This window comes from Panulirus ornatus, chromosome 6 (genome assembly GCF_036320965.1).
Source record: "Panulirus ornatus isolate Po-2019 chromosome 6, ASM3632096v1, whole genome shotgun sequence".
NCBI classification, from domain to species: Eukaryota; Metazoa; Arthropoda; class Malacostraca; order Decapoda; family Palinuridae; genus Panulirus; species Panulirus ornatus.
This window is the reverse complement of record NC_092229.1, coordinates 31,364,890-31,382,559: the sequence shown is the minus strand read 5'-3', so window position 1 is coordinate 31,382,559 and position 17,670 is coordinate 31,364,890. Positions and strand designations below refer to the sequence as shown.

Genomic DNA, 17,670 nt, shown 5'->3' with positions numbered 1-17,670 from the left:
AGAGGTAGGGTGAGAGAGTATCATTAAATTTCAGGGAGAATAAAAAGATGTTCTGGAAGGAGGTAAATAAAGTGCTTAAGACAAGGGAGCAAATGGGAACTTCAGTGAAGGGGGGTAATGGGGAGGTGATAACAAGTAGTGGTGATATGAGAAGGAGATGGAGTGAGTATTTTGAAGGTTTGTTGAATGTGTTTGATGATAGAGTGGCAGATATAGGGTGTTTTGTCGAGGTGGTGTGCAAAGTGAGAGGGTTAGGGAGAATGATTTGGTAAACAGAGAAGAGGTAGTAAAAGCTTAGCGGAAGATGAAAGCAGGCAAGGCAGCAGGTTTGGATGATGTTGATATGGAATTTATTAAAAAAGGGGGTGACTGTATTGTTGACTGGTTGGTAAGGTTATCTAATGTATGTATGATTCATGGTGAGGTGCCTGAGGATTGGCGGAATGCGTGCATAGTGCCATTGTACAAAGGCAAAGGGGATAAGAGTGAGTGCTCAAATTACAGAGGTGTAAGTTTGTTGAGTATTCCTGGTAAATTATATGGGAGGGTATTGATTGAGAGGGTGAAGGCATGTACAAAGCATCAGATTGGGGAAGAGCAGTGTGGTTTCAGAAGTGGTAGAGTATGTGTGGATCAGGTGTTTGCTTTGAAGAATGTATGTGAGAAATACTTAGAAAAGCAAATGGATTGGTATGTAGCATTTATGGATCTGGAGAAGGCATATGATAGAGTTGATAGAGATGCTATGTGGAAAGTATTAAGAATATATGGTGTGGGAGGCAAGTTGTTAGAAGCAGTGAAAAGTTTTTATCGAGGATGTAAGGCATGTGTTTGTGTAGGAAGAGAGGAAAGTGATTGGTTCTCAGTGAAGGTAGGTTTGCGGCAGGGGTGTGTGATGTCTCCATGGTTGTTTAATTTGTTTATGGCTGGGGTTGTTAGGGAGGTGAATGCAAGAGTTTTGGAAAGAGGGGCAAGTATGCAGTCTGTTGTGGATTAGAGAGCTACAGGCCCTACACAACTTTCCATGGTTTACCCCAGACGCTTCACATGCCCTGGTTCAATCCATTGACAGCACGTCGACCCCGGTATACTACATCGTTCCAATTCACTCTATTCCTTGCACGCCTTTCACCCTCCTGCATGTTCAGGCCCCGATCACTCAAAATCTTTTTCACTTCATCTTTCCACCTCCAATTTGGTCTCCCACTTCTCCTCGTTCCCTCCACCTCTGACACATATATCCTCTTGGTCAATCTTTCTTCACTCATTCTCTCCATGTGACCAAACCATTTCAAAACACCTTCTTCTGCTCTCGCAACCACACTCTTTTTATTTCCACACATCTCTCTTTCCCTTACATTAATTACTCGATCAAACCACCTCACACCACATATTGTCCTCAAACATCTCATTTCCAGCACATCCACCCTCCTGCGCACAACTCTATCCATAGCCCACGCCTCGCAACCATACAACATTGTTGGAACCACTATTCCTTCAAACATACCCATTCTTGCTTTCCGAGATAATGTTCTCGACTTCCAAACATTCTTCAAGGCTCCCAGAATTTTTGCCCCCTCCCCCACCCTATGATTCACTTCCGCTTCCATGGTTCCATCCACTGCCAGATCCACTCCCAGATATCTAAAACACCTTACTTCCTCCAGTTTTTCCCCATTGAAACTTACCTCCCAGTTGACTTGAGCCTCAACCCTACTGTGCCTAATAACCTTACTCTTATTCACATTTACTCTTAACTTTCTTCTTTCACACACTTTACCAAACTCAGTCACCAGCTTCTGCAGTTTCTCACAAGAATCAGCCACCAGCGCTGTATCATCAGCGAACAACAACTGACTCACTTCCCAAGCTCTCTCATCCACAACAGACTGCATACTTGCCCCTCTTTCCAAAACTCTTGCATTCACCTCCCCAACAACCCCATCTATAAACAAATTAAACAACCATGGAGACATCACACACCCCTGCCACAAACATACATTCACTGAGAACCAATCACTTTCCTCTCTTCCTACACGTACACATGCCTTACATTCTCGATAAAACTTTTCACTGCTTCTAACAACTTGCCTCCCACACCATATATTCTTAAAACCTTCCACAGAGCATCTCTGTCAACTCTATCATATGCCTTCTCCAGATCCATAAATGCTACATACAAATCCATTTGTTTTTCTAAGTATTTCTCACATACATTCTTCAAAGCAAACACCTGATCCACACATCCTCTACCACTTCTGAAACCACACTGCTCTTCCCCAATCTGATGCTCTGTACATGCCTTCACCCTCTCAATCAATACCCTCCCATATGATTTACCAGGAATACTCAACAAACTTATACCTCTGTAACTTGAGCACTCACTCTTATCCCCTTTGCCTTTGTGCAATGGCACTATGCAAGCATTCCGCCAATCCTCAGGCACCTCACCATGAATCATACATACATTAAATAACCTTACCAACCAGTCAACAATACAGTCACCCCCTTTTTTTTAATAAATTCCACTGCAATACCATCCCAACCTGCTGCCTTGACGGATTTCATCTTTCGTAAAGCTTTTACTACCTCTTCTCTATTTACCAAATCATTTTCCCTAACCCTCTCACTTTGCACACCACCTCGACCAAAACACCCTATATCTGCCACTCTGTCATCAAACACATTCAACAAACCTTCAAAATACTCACTCCATCTCCTTCTCACATCACCACTACTTGTTATCACCTCCCCATCAGCCCCCTTCACTGAAGTTCCCATTTGCTCCCTTGTCTTACACACTTTATTTACCTCCTTCCAAAACATCTTTTTATTCTCCCTGAAATTTAATGATATTCTCTCACCCCAACTCTCATTTGCCCTCTTTTTCACCTTTTGCACCTTTCTCTTGACCTCCTGCCTCTTTTATACCTCTCCCACTCATTTGCATTTTTTCCGTGCAAAAATCATCCAAATGCCTCTCTCTTCTCTTTCACTAATAATCTTATTTCCTCATCCCACCACTCACTACCCTTTCTAATCTGCCCACCTCCCACGCTTCTCATGCCACAAGCATCTTTTGCGCAAACCATCACTGCTTCCCTAAATACATCCCATTCCTCCCCCACTCCCCTTACCTCCTTTGTTCTCACCTTTTTCCATTCTATACTCAGTCTCTCCTGGTACTTCCTCACACAAGTCTCCTTCCCAAGCTCACTTACTCTTACCACTCTTTTCACCCCAACATTCTCTCTTCTTTTCTGAAAACCCCCACAAATCTTCACCTTCGCCTCCACAAGATAATGATCAGACATCCCTCCAGTTGCACCTCTCAGCACATTAACATCCAAAAGTCTCTCTTTCATGCGTCTATCAATTAACATGTAATCCAATAACGCTCTCTGGCCATCTCTTCTACTTACATACATATACTTATGTATATCTCGCTTTTTGAACCAGGTATTCCCAATCACCAGTCCTTTTTCAGCATATAAATCTACAAGCTCTTCACCATTTCCATTTACAACACTGAACACTCCATGTATACCAATTATTCCCTCAACTGCCACATTGCTCACCTTTGCATTCAAATCACCCATCACTATAACCCGGTTTTGTGCATCAAAACCACTAACACCTGTGTACTCATTCAGCTGCTCCCAAAACACTTGCCTCTCATGATCTTTCTTCTCATGCCCAGGTGCATATGCACCAATAATCACCCGTCTCTCTCCATCAACTTTCAGTTTTACCCATATCAATCTAGAATTTACTTTCTTACACTCTATCACATACTCCCAAGACATTCCCAAACCACTCTTCCCCTTTACCCTTGAGCTTCGTTTCACTCAGAGCCAAAATATCCAGGTACCTTTCCTCAAACATACTACCTATCTCTCCTTTTTTCTCATCTTGGTTACATCCACACACATTTAGACACCCCAATCTGAGCCTTCGAGGAGGATGAGCACTCCTTGCGTGACTCCTTCTTCTGTTTCCCCTTTTAGAAAGTCAAAATACTACGACACGTGAGGAATGCGTGGGAAGTATTCTTTCTCCCGTATCCCCAGGGATAGGGGAGAAAGTATGTAATATGTTTATGTGTATATATGTATATGTGTGTGTGTGTGTATATATATGTATACGTTGAGATGTATAGGTATGTATATTTGCGTGTGTGAACGTGTAGGTATATACATGTGTATGTGGGTAGGGTTGGGCCATTCTTTTGTCTGTTTCCTTGCGCTACTGCTTCCCAACTACCACACTGCTCCTTTGTTTCACCCACAGCTTTCCTGTTTGTACAAAATTTATGCCTTTCTTCATCTAGCTTAACTCCTGCCATGAGGCTGTGACATCCTCTCACCCATAACCCGAGATTCTTTACCCAGGGGATTTCATTGTTCATCATAGGGAATTATTAACTTTCCATCATATGGATGGTGGCGGATTTGAAGCCCTCAAACTCTCCGTTTGCAATGATCTAGTGCAAATTGTTTCCTACCACACCCATTTTCTCAACCACTGTAACCACTTTCCTAATATTATGGATCTTTTTTTCACCTCCAATCCTTTGCATCATGGCTACAGTCTTGCCTTCTCTTGGTTCATCTGACCACACACTCATAAATGACACCTCCCACTCTATCACCCCCTTCTAAATGTACATATTGGCACCTTAACAAAGCTGACCGGAATAACCTATGAAGATTCTTTTTTGACTTTACTTGGGTAAAATACTGTCTCTTATGTGGTGATGCTTCTATCTCTACCTGTTCCATGGCAGAGGTTATTTTTGCAGGAGTAGAAGCATTTATCCCTTCTTCCTCCAAGATGACTTCTTCTTCCATGGTTCAACCATTCCTGCTCAGAGTCCATTCAGGGAAGGGATCATGTATATTGGCCGTGAAAAATCTCTCCTTCCTCCAACTCTCATTCATCATTTGTTACTGCCCATTATTGTTGCACATTATCTGTGAGACAAAGCATTCCTTTATTCATAGGAGGCACGATAACTTCTCTTCATCATCCACTGATAGGTCGTTAGCTAAGGATATCATTAAAAGCTTCTATCACTCTCCCTTTCCTTCACTTTTCCATTCTGATATTACTATAGTTGTCTTACCTGTAGATAAAACAACTCTCTCTTTCCTGTTTCTCCTCTAAATCTACCTTGGATGACTCTAACATTGCTTTTCCTCCTGATGCTCCTCTTACTAATCATATGCCCATTCCTGTAATCTCTTCTTATACTGTCCTAAGAGTACCTCCCTCTGTGGACACAAGCAAGGCTTATGGTCCTGGTGGTATCCATCCCTTTGTACTGAAAGAGTGTTCCTATGACCTTGCACCATTGCTTGCTCTACTGTTCTTTTTGTATTTAAAAATCAGAATTCCTTTTTCTTCTTGGAAGAGTGTGTTGGTACATCCCATCTCCAAGAAGGGTGACTGTTGTAACTCCCTAACTATCATCCTGCTGCTTTGACATATACTTTTTCCAAAGTCTTCAAAACATTTCCCATATCTTCAGACTGTGAATTTCACTGTCATCTGTGCATTCACAAATGGTGAATCAAAAACTGTTGTAACCACATTTGCCCAGTAATGTATGATTATTATGAGTATTCCATCCGTCAGAAATATACAAAATGAAGAAATGTATATATATATTAATTCTAAATGGCTTCTGACCTATTCTATTTTTTTCATTATACTTTGTCACTGTCTCCCGCGTTAGCGAGGTAGCGCAAGGAAACAGATGAAAGAATGGCCTAACCCGTCCACATACATATGTATATACATACACGTCCACACACGCACATATACATACCTATACATCTCAACGTGTACATATATTTACACACTCAGACATATACATATGTACACATGTACATAATTCATACTGTCTGCCCTTATTCATTCCCATTGCCACCCCACCACACATGAAATGACAGCCCCCTCCCCCCCACATGTGCGCGTGCTAGCACTAGGAAAAGACAACAAAAGCCACATTCATTCACACTCAGTCTCTAGCTGCTGTCATGTATAATGCACCAAAACCACAGCTCCCTTTCCACATCCAGGCCCCACAAAACTTTCCAGGTTTATCCCAGACGCTTCACATGCCCTGGTTCAATCCATTGACAGCACGTCGACCCCAGTATACCACATCATTCCAATTCACTCTATTCCTTGCATGCCTTTCACCCTCCTGCATGTTCAGGCCTTGATCACTCAAAATCTTTTTCACTCCATCTTTCCACCTCCAATTTGGTCTCCCACTTCTCCTCGTTCCCTCCACCTCTGACACATATGTCCTCTTGGTCAATCTTTCCTCACTCATTCTCTCCATGTCACCAAACCATTTCAAAACACCCTCCTCTGCTCTCTCAACCACACTCCCCCTATTACCACACATCTCTCTTACCCTTTCATTACTTGATCGATCAAACCACCTCACACCACATATTGTTCTCAAACATCTCATTTCCAGCATATCCACTCTCCTCTGCACAACTCCATCTATTATGGAAAAAATAGACTGAGCTGGATCTAATTATCACATTAATGCTGACTGGATCTAGAGAGCGTATCTGAGCTCACGTATAAGAATTCGATGGTAAGTAATGTACAATAGCACAGCACAGCAAGATACGTTTGGCATCTGAAGGCGTGCTGTGGAGAAAGGGATATCTGGATGCTACTCCTTTAGAGTATCAATACCAACAATCAAGCTACAGTTAGGAGAAGGTAAGTGGAGGTGAAATGAAGCGTGGAGCATCATGAAGGCAAATGGTTTAAAGCAACTCCCTTGCATTTTATGTGGGAGGATTTCCATTGTTCATTGTGGTGTATACTGAACTTTCCTTATTAGTGGAGCTTATCCTGTGGATGTCAGAGCATATTGGCTGGAATTCAGATTCTAAGAGAATGCAAAAGAATCAGGAGAACAATAAGTTAACCAGAGAAAATTATTGGTAGCTGGGAGACAAATTTTAAGTCAGAGTATGCCAATAATTAAACATTCTAGATCTGTTAGGTGTGTAAATGGGATATTACTATTGGAATAAGCTCACTCTTCATAGAATTTTGTAACAGTAGAAAGTACCAATCCTTAGACAGTTAAGTCTCCAAGAGAATTAAAATATTAAGAGAGGTACTAGCTATATTGTATTCAGTAGAAGAAAAACTTTTAGCAAGACTGCCATTGTTGATGGAATAAAAAAAAGGAGTAAGATTTATCATCATGGCAAGGGTATTAGGAGGGATTATTACTGCTGCTACTTGTGTCATTCTTTGCATTGGCAATAAAGACTAGACAAAACCTTGGTGATTCTTCTGTCCAACAAAGTAACTGGTGGCATATTGAAAGTGGAGAAAGATAGGTTTCATATGTTTATTTTTGGCATGTTAGTGACTATGAAATTTGTTCATTATAACTACTAACATGAATAGGTTTCATATATTTGTTTTTGGTGTATTAGTGACTATGAAATTCGTTCATTATAAGTACTAATATGAATAGAAAGGTTATTGTTATGAATACAGAGGAAAGATTTATTTGCTGCAGTTACTGTGTAAAAGTTGTGCATTGTGAATGCTGATGGCAAAGTTTTAGGTGTTTCACCTGGGAAACTGCAATTCCTGAAAAGTGAGTTTGAAGGAGTGCACGAGAAATGTATAGGTAACCTTGACTGGAAGGAAGGTGCTCATATTTGAGAGAGAGGTATGCAAAACAAGATGTTTTTATGTAATCTTCAAGAAAAGGAAGGTGATGATATTTGAGAGAGGGACTTAGTTTGGGAACATGACAAAAGATGGAAAATGGAGATATTTAGGTTTTGTAATATATGCAGCATTTTTTATATGTATAAGGGTATAAGTGATGTAAGATATAGGGTAGCAAGATGTTTATAAGATGATAATGGGCTGGACCATGAGATATGAAGCAATCAGGGCAGTAGACTGTGTAGTAATCAATCTTGAGAGGATTGACTGTGGATGATAGAATCTCTCTTGGTTTCTGCACATTATACACGACAACTAGACTGGTTAGGGTCTGCAAAGATGGCTGATTTTTAAGCTGCTCCCCTACATATGCAAGAGTGACTATCATTTATATGAAAGAAACAGAATTAGAGAAGGAATTAATGGATTAATGATGAGGGAGAGATGGATAATCTGAAAACTAAGATTTATTAAAGAGAATTGATAACATTATTTGTAAAGAAGTGACTCTTGTTAAAGGTGTATGATATTCATATAAGAGCAGGATATAGAAAAGCTGGTTGCCCAGCATAACTGTAATACTTCAAACAGACTTTGAGAAAGGGGTACAAGTTTAGAAGCAAGAAGTAAGAATGAATTACATGGAAATACAGGCAGAAGTTTAGGATATTGGATGGATTTCTTGATAAATTTAAAGATGGGATGTTGAGGTTTGTATGGACAAGTGCAGAGATTGGTAAGAAAAGCTAAGCCATGAATATATGTTCATTAGATAAGGTAGTTGTCAGGTGAAACAGCAGTGGGAACCTTGGATGAAATAGGTCAAAGTTAGATTTACAAAGAAATACAGACAAAAGTGTTTAGGATATTGGATGGATTTCTTGATAAAATAAAAAGATGGGATGTTGAGGTTTGTATGGACAAGTGTAGAGATTGGTTAGGAAAGCCAAGCCACGAATGTATGTTCAGTAAATAAGGTAGTTGTCTGGTGAAACAACGGGGAGAACCTTGGATGAAATAGGACAAAGTTAGATTGTTTAATGGGAAAAAGAAACAATTGGATATTGAATGGATCTCTTGATGAATATAAAGATGGGATGTTAAGATTTGTATGGACAAGTGTAGAGATTGGTTAGGAAAGCTGAACCATGAATTCAGTAAGTAAGATAGTTGTCAGGTAAAAGAGCAGGTTGGGAAAAGAAAACATAGATGAGGAGTATGGGCTGATATGTTTTCACAGCTGCCCAGAGAAGGTTGTCATTGTATAGTGTTGTACAAATGGGGAAGGGCATTTTGAAATGAGCATAGTTGCAATCATTATTACCAAAGTATTCTAACTTGCAGATTATAGGTACAAGAAGCTACAGGAAGTTGAAAGGCTGCTGTCAGTGGCAGATTTTGGTGAAGATGCTGAAACTTCACAACCAGCACATGTACTTAGCACGCCTGTGGATAATAGTGATGAGGTAGGTACTGCTCATTTTAACCCTTGCAGGTGTTTAGCCTTTCATTCATACTTTCCTAAATGCACCTGTGACCATAGCCATCTCTTGCACATTGTAACTTATTTCAATTCCCATAGTTCCATTCACTGCCATAATTACTTTAAGGTACTTAAAGCACTTCATTTCCTCCAAACACTCCCCATTCAAACTTAATCCCAAACCATCCCAATTTACTCCTTTGTAACTCCTTATTACTCATTTGTATTCACATTTACTTGAAATATTTCCTCAAAACACTTCCCCAACCTCTGTCATTGGCTTACTGATTTTCTAGAATGTACTACCAGAGCATGTCACCTGTAAACAGCAAGTGATTTAGTTCCCATGATGCTCACTCCAAGCACATTTAAGACTTGCCCCTTGTCCTTAGACCATTGCATTGACCTTCTTGGTCACCCTCTCCATGAATAGATTAAACTATCATGATGACAACTGACATCCTTAACATAGATCTAACAATGGGAACCCCTCATCTTTTCTTACTGTTTGGACACATGCCTCACTCTTTTAAAGTCCTCAGTGCATTTACTGTTTTTCCATTCATACCATCTGTATTGAGTGCCTCCCATAATGTGTCTCTGTCAACCATGTCATGTGTTTTCTCCTGATTGATAAATACTATGAACAATTCTTTCTCCATGTGTTTCTCACAAAGATTATTTAAAGCTGATACCTGATCCACACATCCTTTATCTGTCTTGAAACCACCTCACTTGTCTCCAGCTGGCTACTATGAATAGGACACTACTCTCTCAGATATCACAGATTTGTTATTATTTTTATTGTCATTATTATTATCATTATTATTAGTAGTAGTAGTAATCGTAGAAGGTGACTAAAGGGGACAGGAGCGGGTGGCTGGAAACCCTCCCCTCCTTGTATTTTAACTTTCTAAAAGGGAAACAGAAGAAGGAGTCACGCGGGGAGTGCTCATCCTCCTCGAAGGCTCAGATTAGGGTGTCTAAATGTGTGTGGATGTAACCAAGATGAGAAACAAGGAGAGACAGGTAGTATGTTTGAGGAGAGCAACCTGGATGTTTTGGCTCTGAGTGAAAAGAAGCTCAAGGGTAAAGGGGAAGAGTGGTTTGGGAATGTCTTGGGAGTAAAGTCAGGGGTTAGTGAGAGGACAAGAGCAAGGGAAGGAGTAGCACTACTCTGGAAACAGGAGTGGTGGGAGTATGTGATAGAGTGTAAGTAAACTCTAGATTGATATGGGTAAAGCTGAAAGTTGATGGAGAGAGATGGGTGATTATTGGTGCATATGCACCTGGGCATGAGAAGAAAGATCATAAGAGGCAAGTGTTTTGGGAGCAGCTGAATGAGTGTGTTAGTAGTTTTGATGCACGAGACTGGGTTATAGTGATGGGTGATTTGAATGCAAAGGTGAGTAATGTGGCAGTTGAGGGAATAATTGGTATACATGGGGTGTTCAGTGTTGCAAATGGAAATGGTGAAGAGCTTGTAGATTTATGTGCTGAAAAAGGACTGGTGATTGGGAATACCTGGTTTAAAAAGAGAGATATGCATAAGTATACATATGTAAGTAGGAGAGATGGCCAGAGAGTGTTATCGGATTGCGTGTTAATTGATAGGCGCGCGAAAGAGAGACTTTTGGATGTTAATGTGCTGAGAGGTGCAACTGGAGGGAAGTCTGATCATTATCTTGTGGAGGCGAAGGTAAAGATTTGTAGAGGTTTTCAGAAAAGAAGAGAAAATGTTGGGGTGAAGAGAGTGGTGAGAGTAAGTGAGCTTGGGAAGGAGACTTGTGTGAGGAAGTACCAGAAGAGACTGAGTACAGAATGGAAAAAGGTGAGAACAAAGGAGGTAAGGGGAGTGGGGGAGGAATGGGATGTATTTAGGTAAGCAGTGATGACTTGCGCAAAAGACGCTTGTGGCATGAGAAGCGTGGGAGGTGGGTTGATTAGAAAGGGTAGTGAGTGGTGGGATGAAGAAGTAAGATTATTAGTGAAAGAGAAGAGAGAGGCATTTGGATGATTTTTGCCGGGAAATAATACAAATGAGTGGGAGATGTTTAAAAGAAAGAGGCAGGAGGTCAAGAGAAAGGTGCAAGAGGTGAAAAAGAGGGCAAATGAGAGTTGGGGTGAGAGAGTATTATTAAATTTTAGGGAGAATAAAAAGATGTTTTGGAAGGAGGTAAATAAAGTGCATAAGACAAAGGAACAAATGGGAACTTCAGTGAAGGGGGCTAATGGGGAGGTGATAACAAGTAGTGGTGATGTGAGAAGGAGATGGAGTGAGTATTTTGAAAGTTTGTTGAATGTGTTTGATGATGGAGTGGCAGATATAGGGTGTTTTGGTTGAGGTGGTGTGCAAAGTGAGAGGGTTAGGGAAAATAATTTGGTAAACAGAGAAGAGGTGGTAAAAGCTTTGCAGAAGATGAAAGCCGGCGAGGCAGCAGGTTTGGATGGTATTGCAGTGGAATTTATTAAAAAAAAGGGTGACTGTATTGTTGACTGGTTGGTAAGGTTATTTAATGTATGTATGATTCATGGTGAGGTGCCTGAGGATTGGCAGAATGCTTGCATAGTGCCATTGTACAAAGGCAAAGGGAATAAAGATGAGTGCTCAAATTACAGAGGTATAAGTTTGTTGAGTATTTCTGGGAAATTATATGGGAGGATATGGATTGAGAGGGTGAAGGCATGTACAGAACATCAGATTGGGGAAGAGTAGTGTGGTTTCAGAAGTGGTAGAGGATGTGTGGATCAGGTGTTTACTTTGAAGAATGTATGTGAGAAATACTTAGAAAAGCAAATGGATTTGTATGTAGCACCTATGGATCTGGAGAAGGCATATGATAGAGTTGATAGAGATGCTCTGTGTAAGGTATTAAGAATATATCGTGTGGGAGGCAAGTTGTTAGAAGCAGTGGAAAGCTTTTATCAAGAATGTAAGGCATGTGTACATGTAGGAAGAGAGGAAAGTGATTGGTTCTCAGTGAATGTAGGTTTGCGGCAGGGGTGTGTGATGTCTCCTTGGTTGTTTACTTTATTTAAGTATGGGCTTGTTAGGGATGTGAATGCAAGAGTTTGGAAAGAGGGGCAAGTATGCAGTCTGTTGTGGATGAGAGAGCTTGGGAAGTGAGTCAGTTGTTGTTTGCTGATGATACAGTGCTGGTGGCTGATTCATGTGAGAAACTGCAGAAGCTGGTGACTGAGTTTGGTAAAGTGTGTGAAAGAAGAAAGTTGAGAGTAAATGTGAATAAGAGCAAGGTTATTAGGTACAGTAGGGTTGAGGGTCAAGTCAATTGGGAGGTAAGTGTGAATGGAGAAAAACTGGAGGAAGTGAAGTGTTTTAGATATCTGGGAGTGGATTTGGCAGCAGATGGAACCATGGAAGCGGAAGTGAATTATAGGGTGGGGAAAGGGGCAAAAGTTCTTGGAGCATTAAAGAATGTGTGGAAGTCGAGAACATTATCTTGGAAAGCAAAAATGGGTATGTTTGAAGGAATAGTGGTTCCAACAATGTTATATGGTTGCGAGGCGTGGGCTATGGATAGTATGGATGTGCTGGAAGGTTTTAAGAATATATGGTGTGGGAGGCAATTTGTTGGAAGCAGCGAAAAGTTTCTATCAAGGATGTAAGGCATGTGTACGAGTAGGAAGAGAGGAAAGTGATTGTTTCTCAGTGAATGTTGGTTTGCGGCAGGGGTGTGTGATGTCTCCATGGTTGTTTAATTTGTTTATGGATGGGGTTGTTAGGGAGGTGAATGCAAGAGTTTTGGAAAGAGGGGCAAGTAAGCAGTCTGTTGTGGATGAGAGAGCTTGGGAAATGAGTCTGTTGTTGTTCGCTGATGATACACCGCTGGTGGCTGATTCGGGTGAGAAACTGCAGAAGCTGGTGACTGAGTTTGGTAAAGTGTGTGAAAGAAGAAAACTGAGAGTAAATGTGAATAAGAGTAAGGTTATTCGGTACAGTAGGGTTGAGGGACAAGTCATTTGGGAGGTAAGTTTGAATGGAGAAAAACTGGAGTAAGTGAAGTATGTATGTGCTGGAAGTGAGATGTTTGAGGACAATATGTAGTGTGAGGTGGTTTGATTTGGGTGAGAAACTGCAGAAGGTGGTGACTGAGTTTGGTAAAGTGTGTGAAAGAAGAAAACTAAGAGTACATGTGAATAAGAGTAAGGTTATTAGGTACAGTAGGGTTGAGGGACAAGTCATTTGGGAGGTAAGTTTGAATGGAGAAAAACTGGAGGAAGTGAAGTATGGATGTGCTGGAAATGAGATGTTTGAGGACAATATGTGGTGTGAGGTGGTTTGATCGAGTAAGTAATAATAGGGTAAGAGAGATGTGTGGTAATAAAAGAGTGTGGTTGAGAGAGCAGAAGAGGGTGTTTTGAAATGGTTTGGTCACATGGAGAGAATGAGTGAGGAAAGATTGACCAAGAGGATATATGTGTCAGAGGTGGAGGGAACGAGGAGAAGTGGCAGACCAAATTGGAGGTGGAAAGATGGAGTGAAAAAGATTTTGAGTGATTGGGGCCTGAACATGCAGGAGGGTGAAAGGCGTGCAAGGAATAGAGTGAATTGGAATGATGTGGCATCCCGGGGTCGACGTGCTGTCAGTGGATTGAACCAGGGCATGTGAAGCATCTGGGGTAAACCACAGAAAGTTAAGGCCTGGATGTGGAAAGGGAGTTGTGGTTTTGGTGCATTATACATGACAGCTAGAGACTGAGTGTGAACGAATGTGGCCTTTGTTATCTTTTCCCAGCTCTACCTCACACACATGAGGGGGAGGGGGTTGTTAGTTCATGTGTGGCGAGGTGGCGATGGGAATGAATAAACGCAGGCAGTATGAATTATGTACATGTTTATATATGTATATGTCTGTATACGTTGAGATGTATAGGTATGTATATTTGTGTGTGTGGACGAGTATGTATATACATGTTTATGTGAGTGGGTTGGGCCATTCTTTTGTCTGTTTCCTTACGCTACCTTGCGAACGTGGGAGACAGCGACAAAGCAAAATAAAGAAAAAAATAAAAAGAAATAGTAGTAGTAGTAGTAGCAATAGTAGTAGTAGTGTTGGTAGTAGTAGTATTCATCCCTGAGGATAGGGGAGAAAGAATACTTCCCACATATTCCTTGCATATCATAGAAGGCAACTAAAAGGGGAGGAAGTGGATGGCTAGAAATCCTCCTTTGCCATTTTTCATTTTCCAAAAGCAGGAACAAAGAAGGGAGCCAGGTGAGGATATTTCCTCTGAGGCTCAGTCCTCTGTTCTTAACGCTATCTCGCTTATGTGGGAAATGGCAAATATATATGAAAAAATTATTATTATTATTTTTTTTTTATTTTTTTTTATTTTGCATTGTCGCTGTTTTCCCGCTTTCCCACATCAGGAAGGTAGTGCCAGGAAACAGACAAAGTAAGGCCCATCCTCTCATATACACATATATAAACATATACACCCATATATGCACATGTACATCCATATACATATCAATGTATACACATATACATACATATACATACACATACACAGATATATACATATGTACACATGTTCATATTCATACTTGCTTGCCTTCATCCATTCCTGTCGTTATCCCGCCCCACAGGAAACAGCATTGCTACCCCCTGCTTCAGCGAGATAGTGCCAGGAAAAACAGACTAAAAAGGCCACAATTCGTTCACACTCATTCTCTAGCTGTCATGTGTAATGTACTGAAATCACAGCTCCCTATCCACATCCAGGCCCCACAGTCCTTTCCATGGTTTACCCCAGATGCTTCACTTGCTCTAGTTCAGTACATTGACAACATGTTGACCCCAGTATGCAACATTGTTCCAGTTCACTCTATTCTTTGCATGCCTCTCGCCCTTCCATATGTTCGGGTGCCAATCTCTCAAAATCTTTTTCACTCCATCTTTCTACCTCCAACTTGGTCTCCCGCATCTCCTTGTTCCATCCACCTCTTTGTCAATCTTTCCTCACTCATTCTCTCCATATGGCCACACCATTTCAACACACCCTCTTCTGCTCTCTCATTCACACTCTTTTTACTTTCACACATCTCTCTCTTACCCTTTCATTATTTACCTGATCAAACCACGTCACACCACATATTGTCCTCAAACATTTCATTTCCAACACATCCACCCTCCTCCATTCAACCCTAACTATAGCCCATGCCTCACAGCCATGTAGCATTGCTGGAACTACTACTCTTTCAAACATACCCATTTTTGATCTTCAAGATACTGTTCTCTCCTTCCACACAGTCTTCATTGCTTCCAGAACCTTTGCCTCCTCCCCCATCCTGTGACTCACTTCTGCTTCCATGGTTCCATCTGCTGCTAAGTCCACTCCCAGATAACTAAACACTAAACTTCCTCCAATTTTTCTCCATTCAAACTTACATCCTAATTAACTTGTCCCTCAACTCTACTGAACCTAATAACCTTCCTCTTATTCACATTTACTCTCAAATTTCTCCTCTCATACAGTTTTTCAAATTCCATCACCAGTGTCACCAACTTCTGCAGTTTCTTATTCAAATCAGCCATTATTATTATTATTATGTGTGGTTTCGGTGCATTGCACATGACAGCTAGACACTGAGTGTGAACAAATGTGCCCTTTGTTGTCTTTTCCTAGTGCTACCTCGCATGCACGCAGGAGGGAGAGGGGGGTGCTATTTCATGTGTGACGGGGTGGCGGCAGGAATGAATGAAGGCTGCATGTATGAATATGTTATTTATTTATCTATTTATTATACTTTGTCGCTGTCTCCCGCATTAGCGAGGTAGCGCAAGGAAACAGACAAAAGAATGACCCAACCCACCCACATACACATGTATATACATACACATCCACACACGCACATATACATACCTATACATTTCAACATGTACATATATATACATACACAGACATGTACATATATACACATGTACATAATTCATACTTGTTGCCTTTATATCATGCCTATCGCCACCCCTCCACACATGAAATGACAACCCCCTCTGCCTGCATGCGTGCGAGATAGCACTAGGAAAAGACAACAAAGACCACATTCTTTCACACTCAGTCTCTAGTTGTCATGCATAATGCACTGAAACCACAGCTCCCTTTCCACATCCAGGCCCCAAAAAAGTTTCCATTGTTTACCCCAGGTGCTTTAACATGCCCTGGTTCTGTCCATTGACAGCACGTCGACCCCGGTATGAATATGTACGTATGTATATATGTATATGTCTGTGTCTGTATATATATGTATACATTGGAATGTATGGTATGTATATGTGCGTGTGTGGGCATTTATGTATATACATGTGTATGTGGGTGGGTTGGGCCATTTTTTCGTGTTTCCTTGCACTACCTTGCCAATGCGGGAGACAGCAACAAAAGTATGATAAGTTGATTAATAAATAGTTAAATATTATTTTTATCATTATTATTATTATTATTATTATTATTATTATTATTATTATTATTATTATTATCATCATTATTATTATTATTGTTATCATCATTATAATTAGTATTAGGCATATGTACCTTATAAGATCCCCTGTACTTAAAGCTACCTTGCTAAAGTGGTAAATGGTGAATATGTGTAAAAAGAAAAAAATATAATTTATTCTTTATTTATTATACTTCATTGCCATCTCCTGCATTAGTGAGGTAATGCAAGGAAACAGACAAAAGAATGGCCCAACCCCCTCGCCACCCTACCACACATGAAATAGCATCTCCCCCACCCCACCCCCACCCTGCGAGGTAGCACTAGGAAAAGACAAAAAAGGCCTCATTTGTTCATACTCAGTCTCTAGCTGTCATGTGTAATGCACCAAAACCACAGCTCCCTTTTCACATCCAAGCCCATAAAACTTTCCATGGTTTACCCCAGATGCTTTACATGCCCTGGTTCAATCCATTGACAGCACATCCACGCCGGTATACCGCATCATTCCAATTCACTTTATTCCTTGCATGCCTTTCACCCTCCTGTATGTTCAGTCCCTGATTGCTCAAAATCTCTTTCATGCCATCCTTCCACCTCCAATTCAGTCTCCTGCTTCTCCTCATTCCCTGTACTTCTGACACATAGATCCTCTTTGTCAATCTTTCCTCACTCATTCTCTCCATGTGACCAAATCCTTTCAACACACCCTCTTCAGCTCTCTCAACCACACTCTTTTTATTACCACACATCTCTCTTACTCTGTCATTACTTACTCAATTAAACCACCGCACACCACATATATTCCTCAAACATTTCATTTCCAACACATTGACCCTCCTCCACACAACCGTATCTATAGCCCATGCCTCGCAACCATATAACATTGTTAGAACCATTATTCCTTCAAACATACCTATTTTTGCTTTCTGAGATAATGTTCTCGCCTTCCACACATTCTTCAACACTCCCAGAACCTTTGCCCCGTCTGCCACCCCAT

The 17,670-nt window shown here is 40.9% G+C and overlaps 1 protein-coding gene across 1 annotated transcript in view; it reads left to right on the top strand.

Annotated features, from left to right (window-relative positions):
- LOC139749142 (uncharacterized) overlaps positions 1–17,670 on the top strand; it is a 161,052-nt gene that overhangs the window by 74,935 nt on the left and 68,447 nt on the right. The window contains exon 4 of the mRNA XM_071662781.1: positions 9,073–9,194. Within this exon, the coding sequence (XP_071518882.1) occupies positions 9,073–9,194 (122 nt within the window). The remainder of the gene's footprint in view (positions 1–9,072; positions 9,195–17,670) is intronic.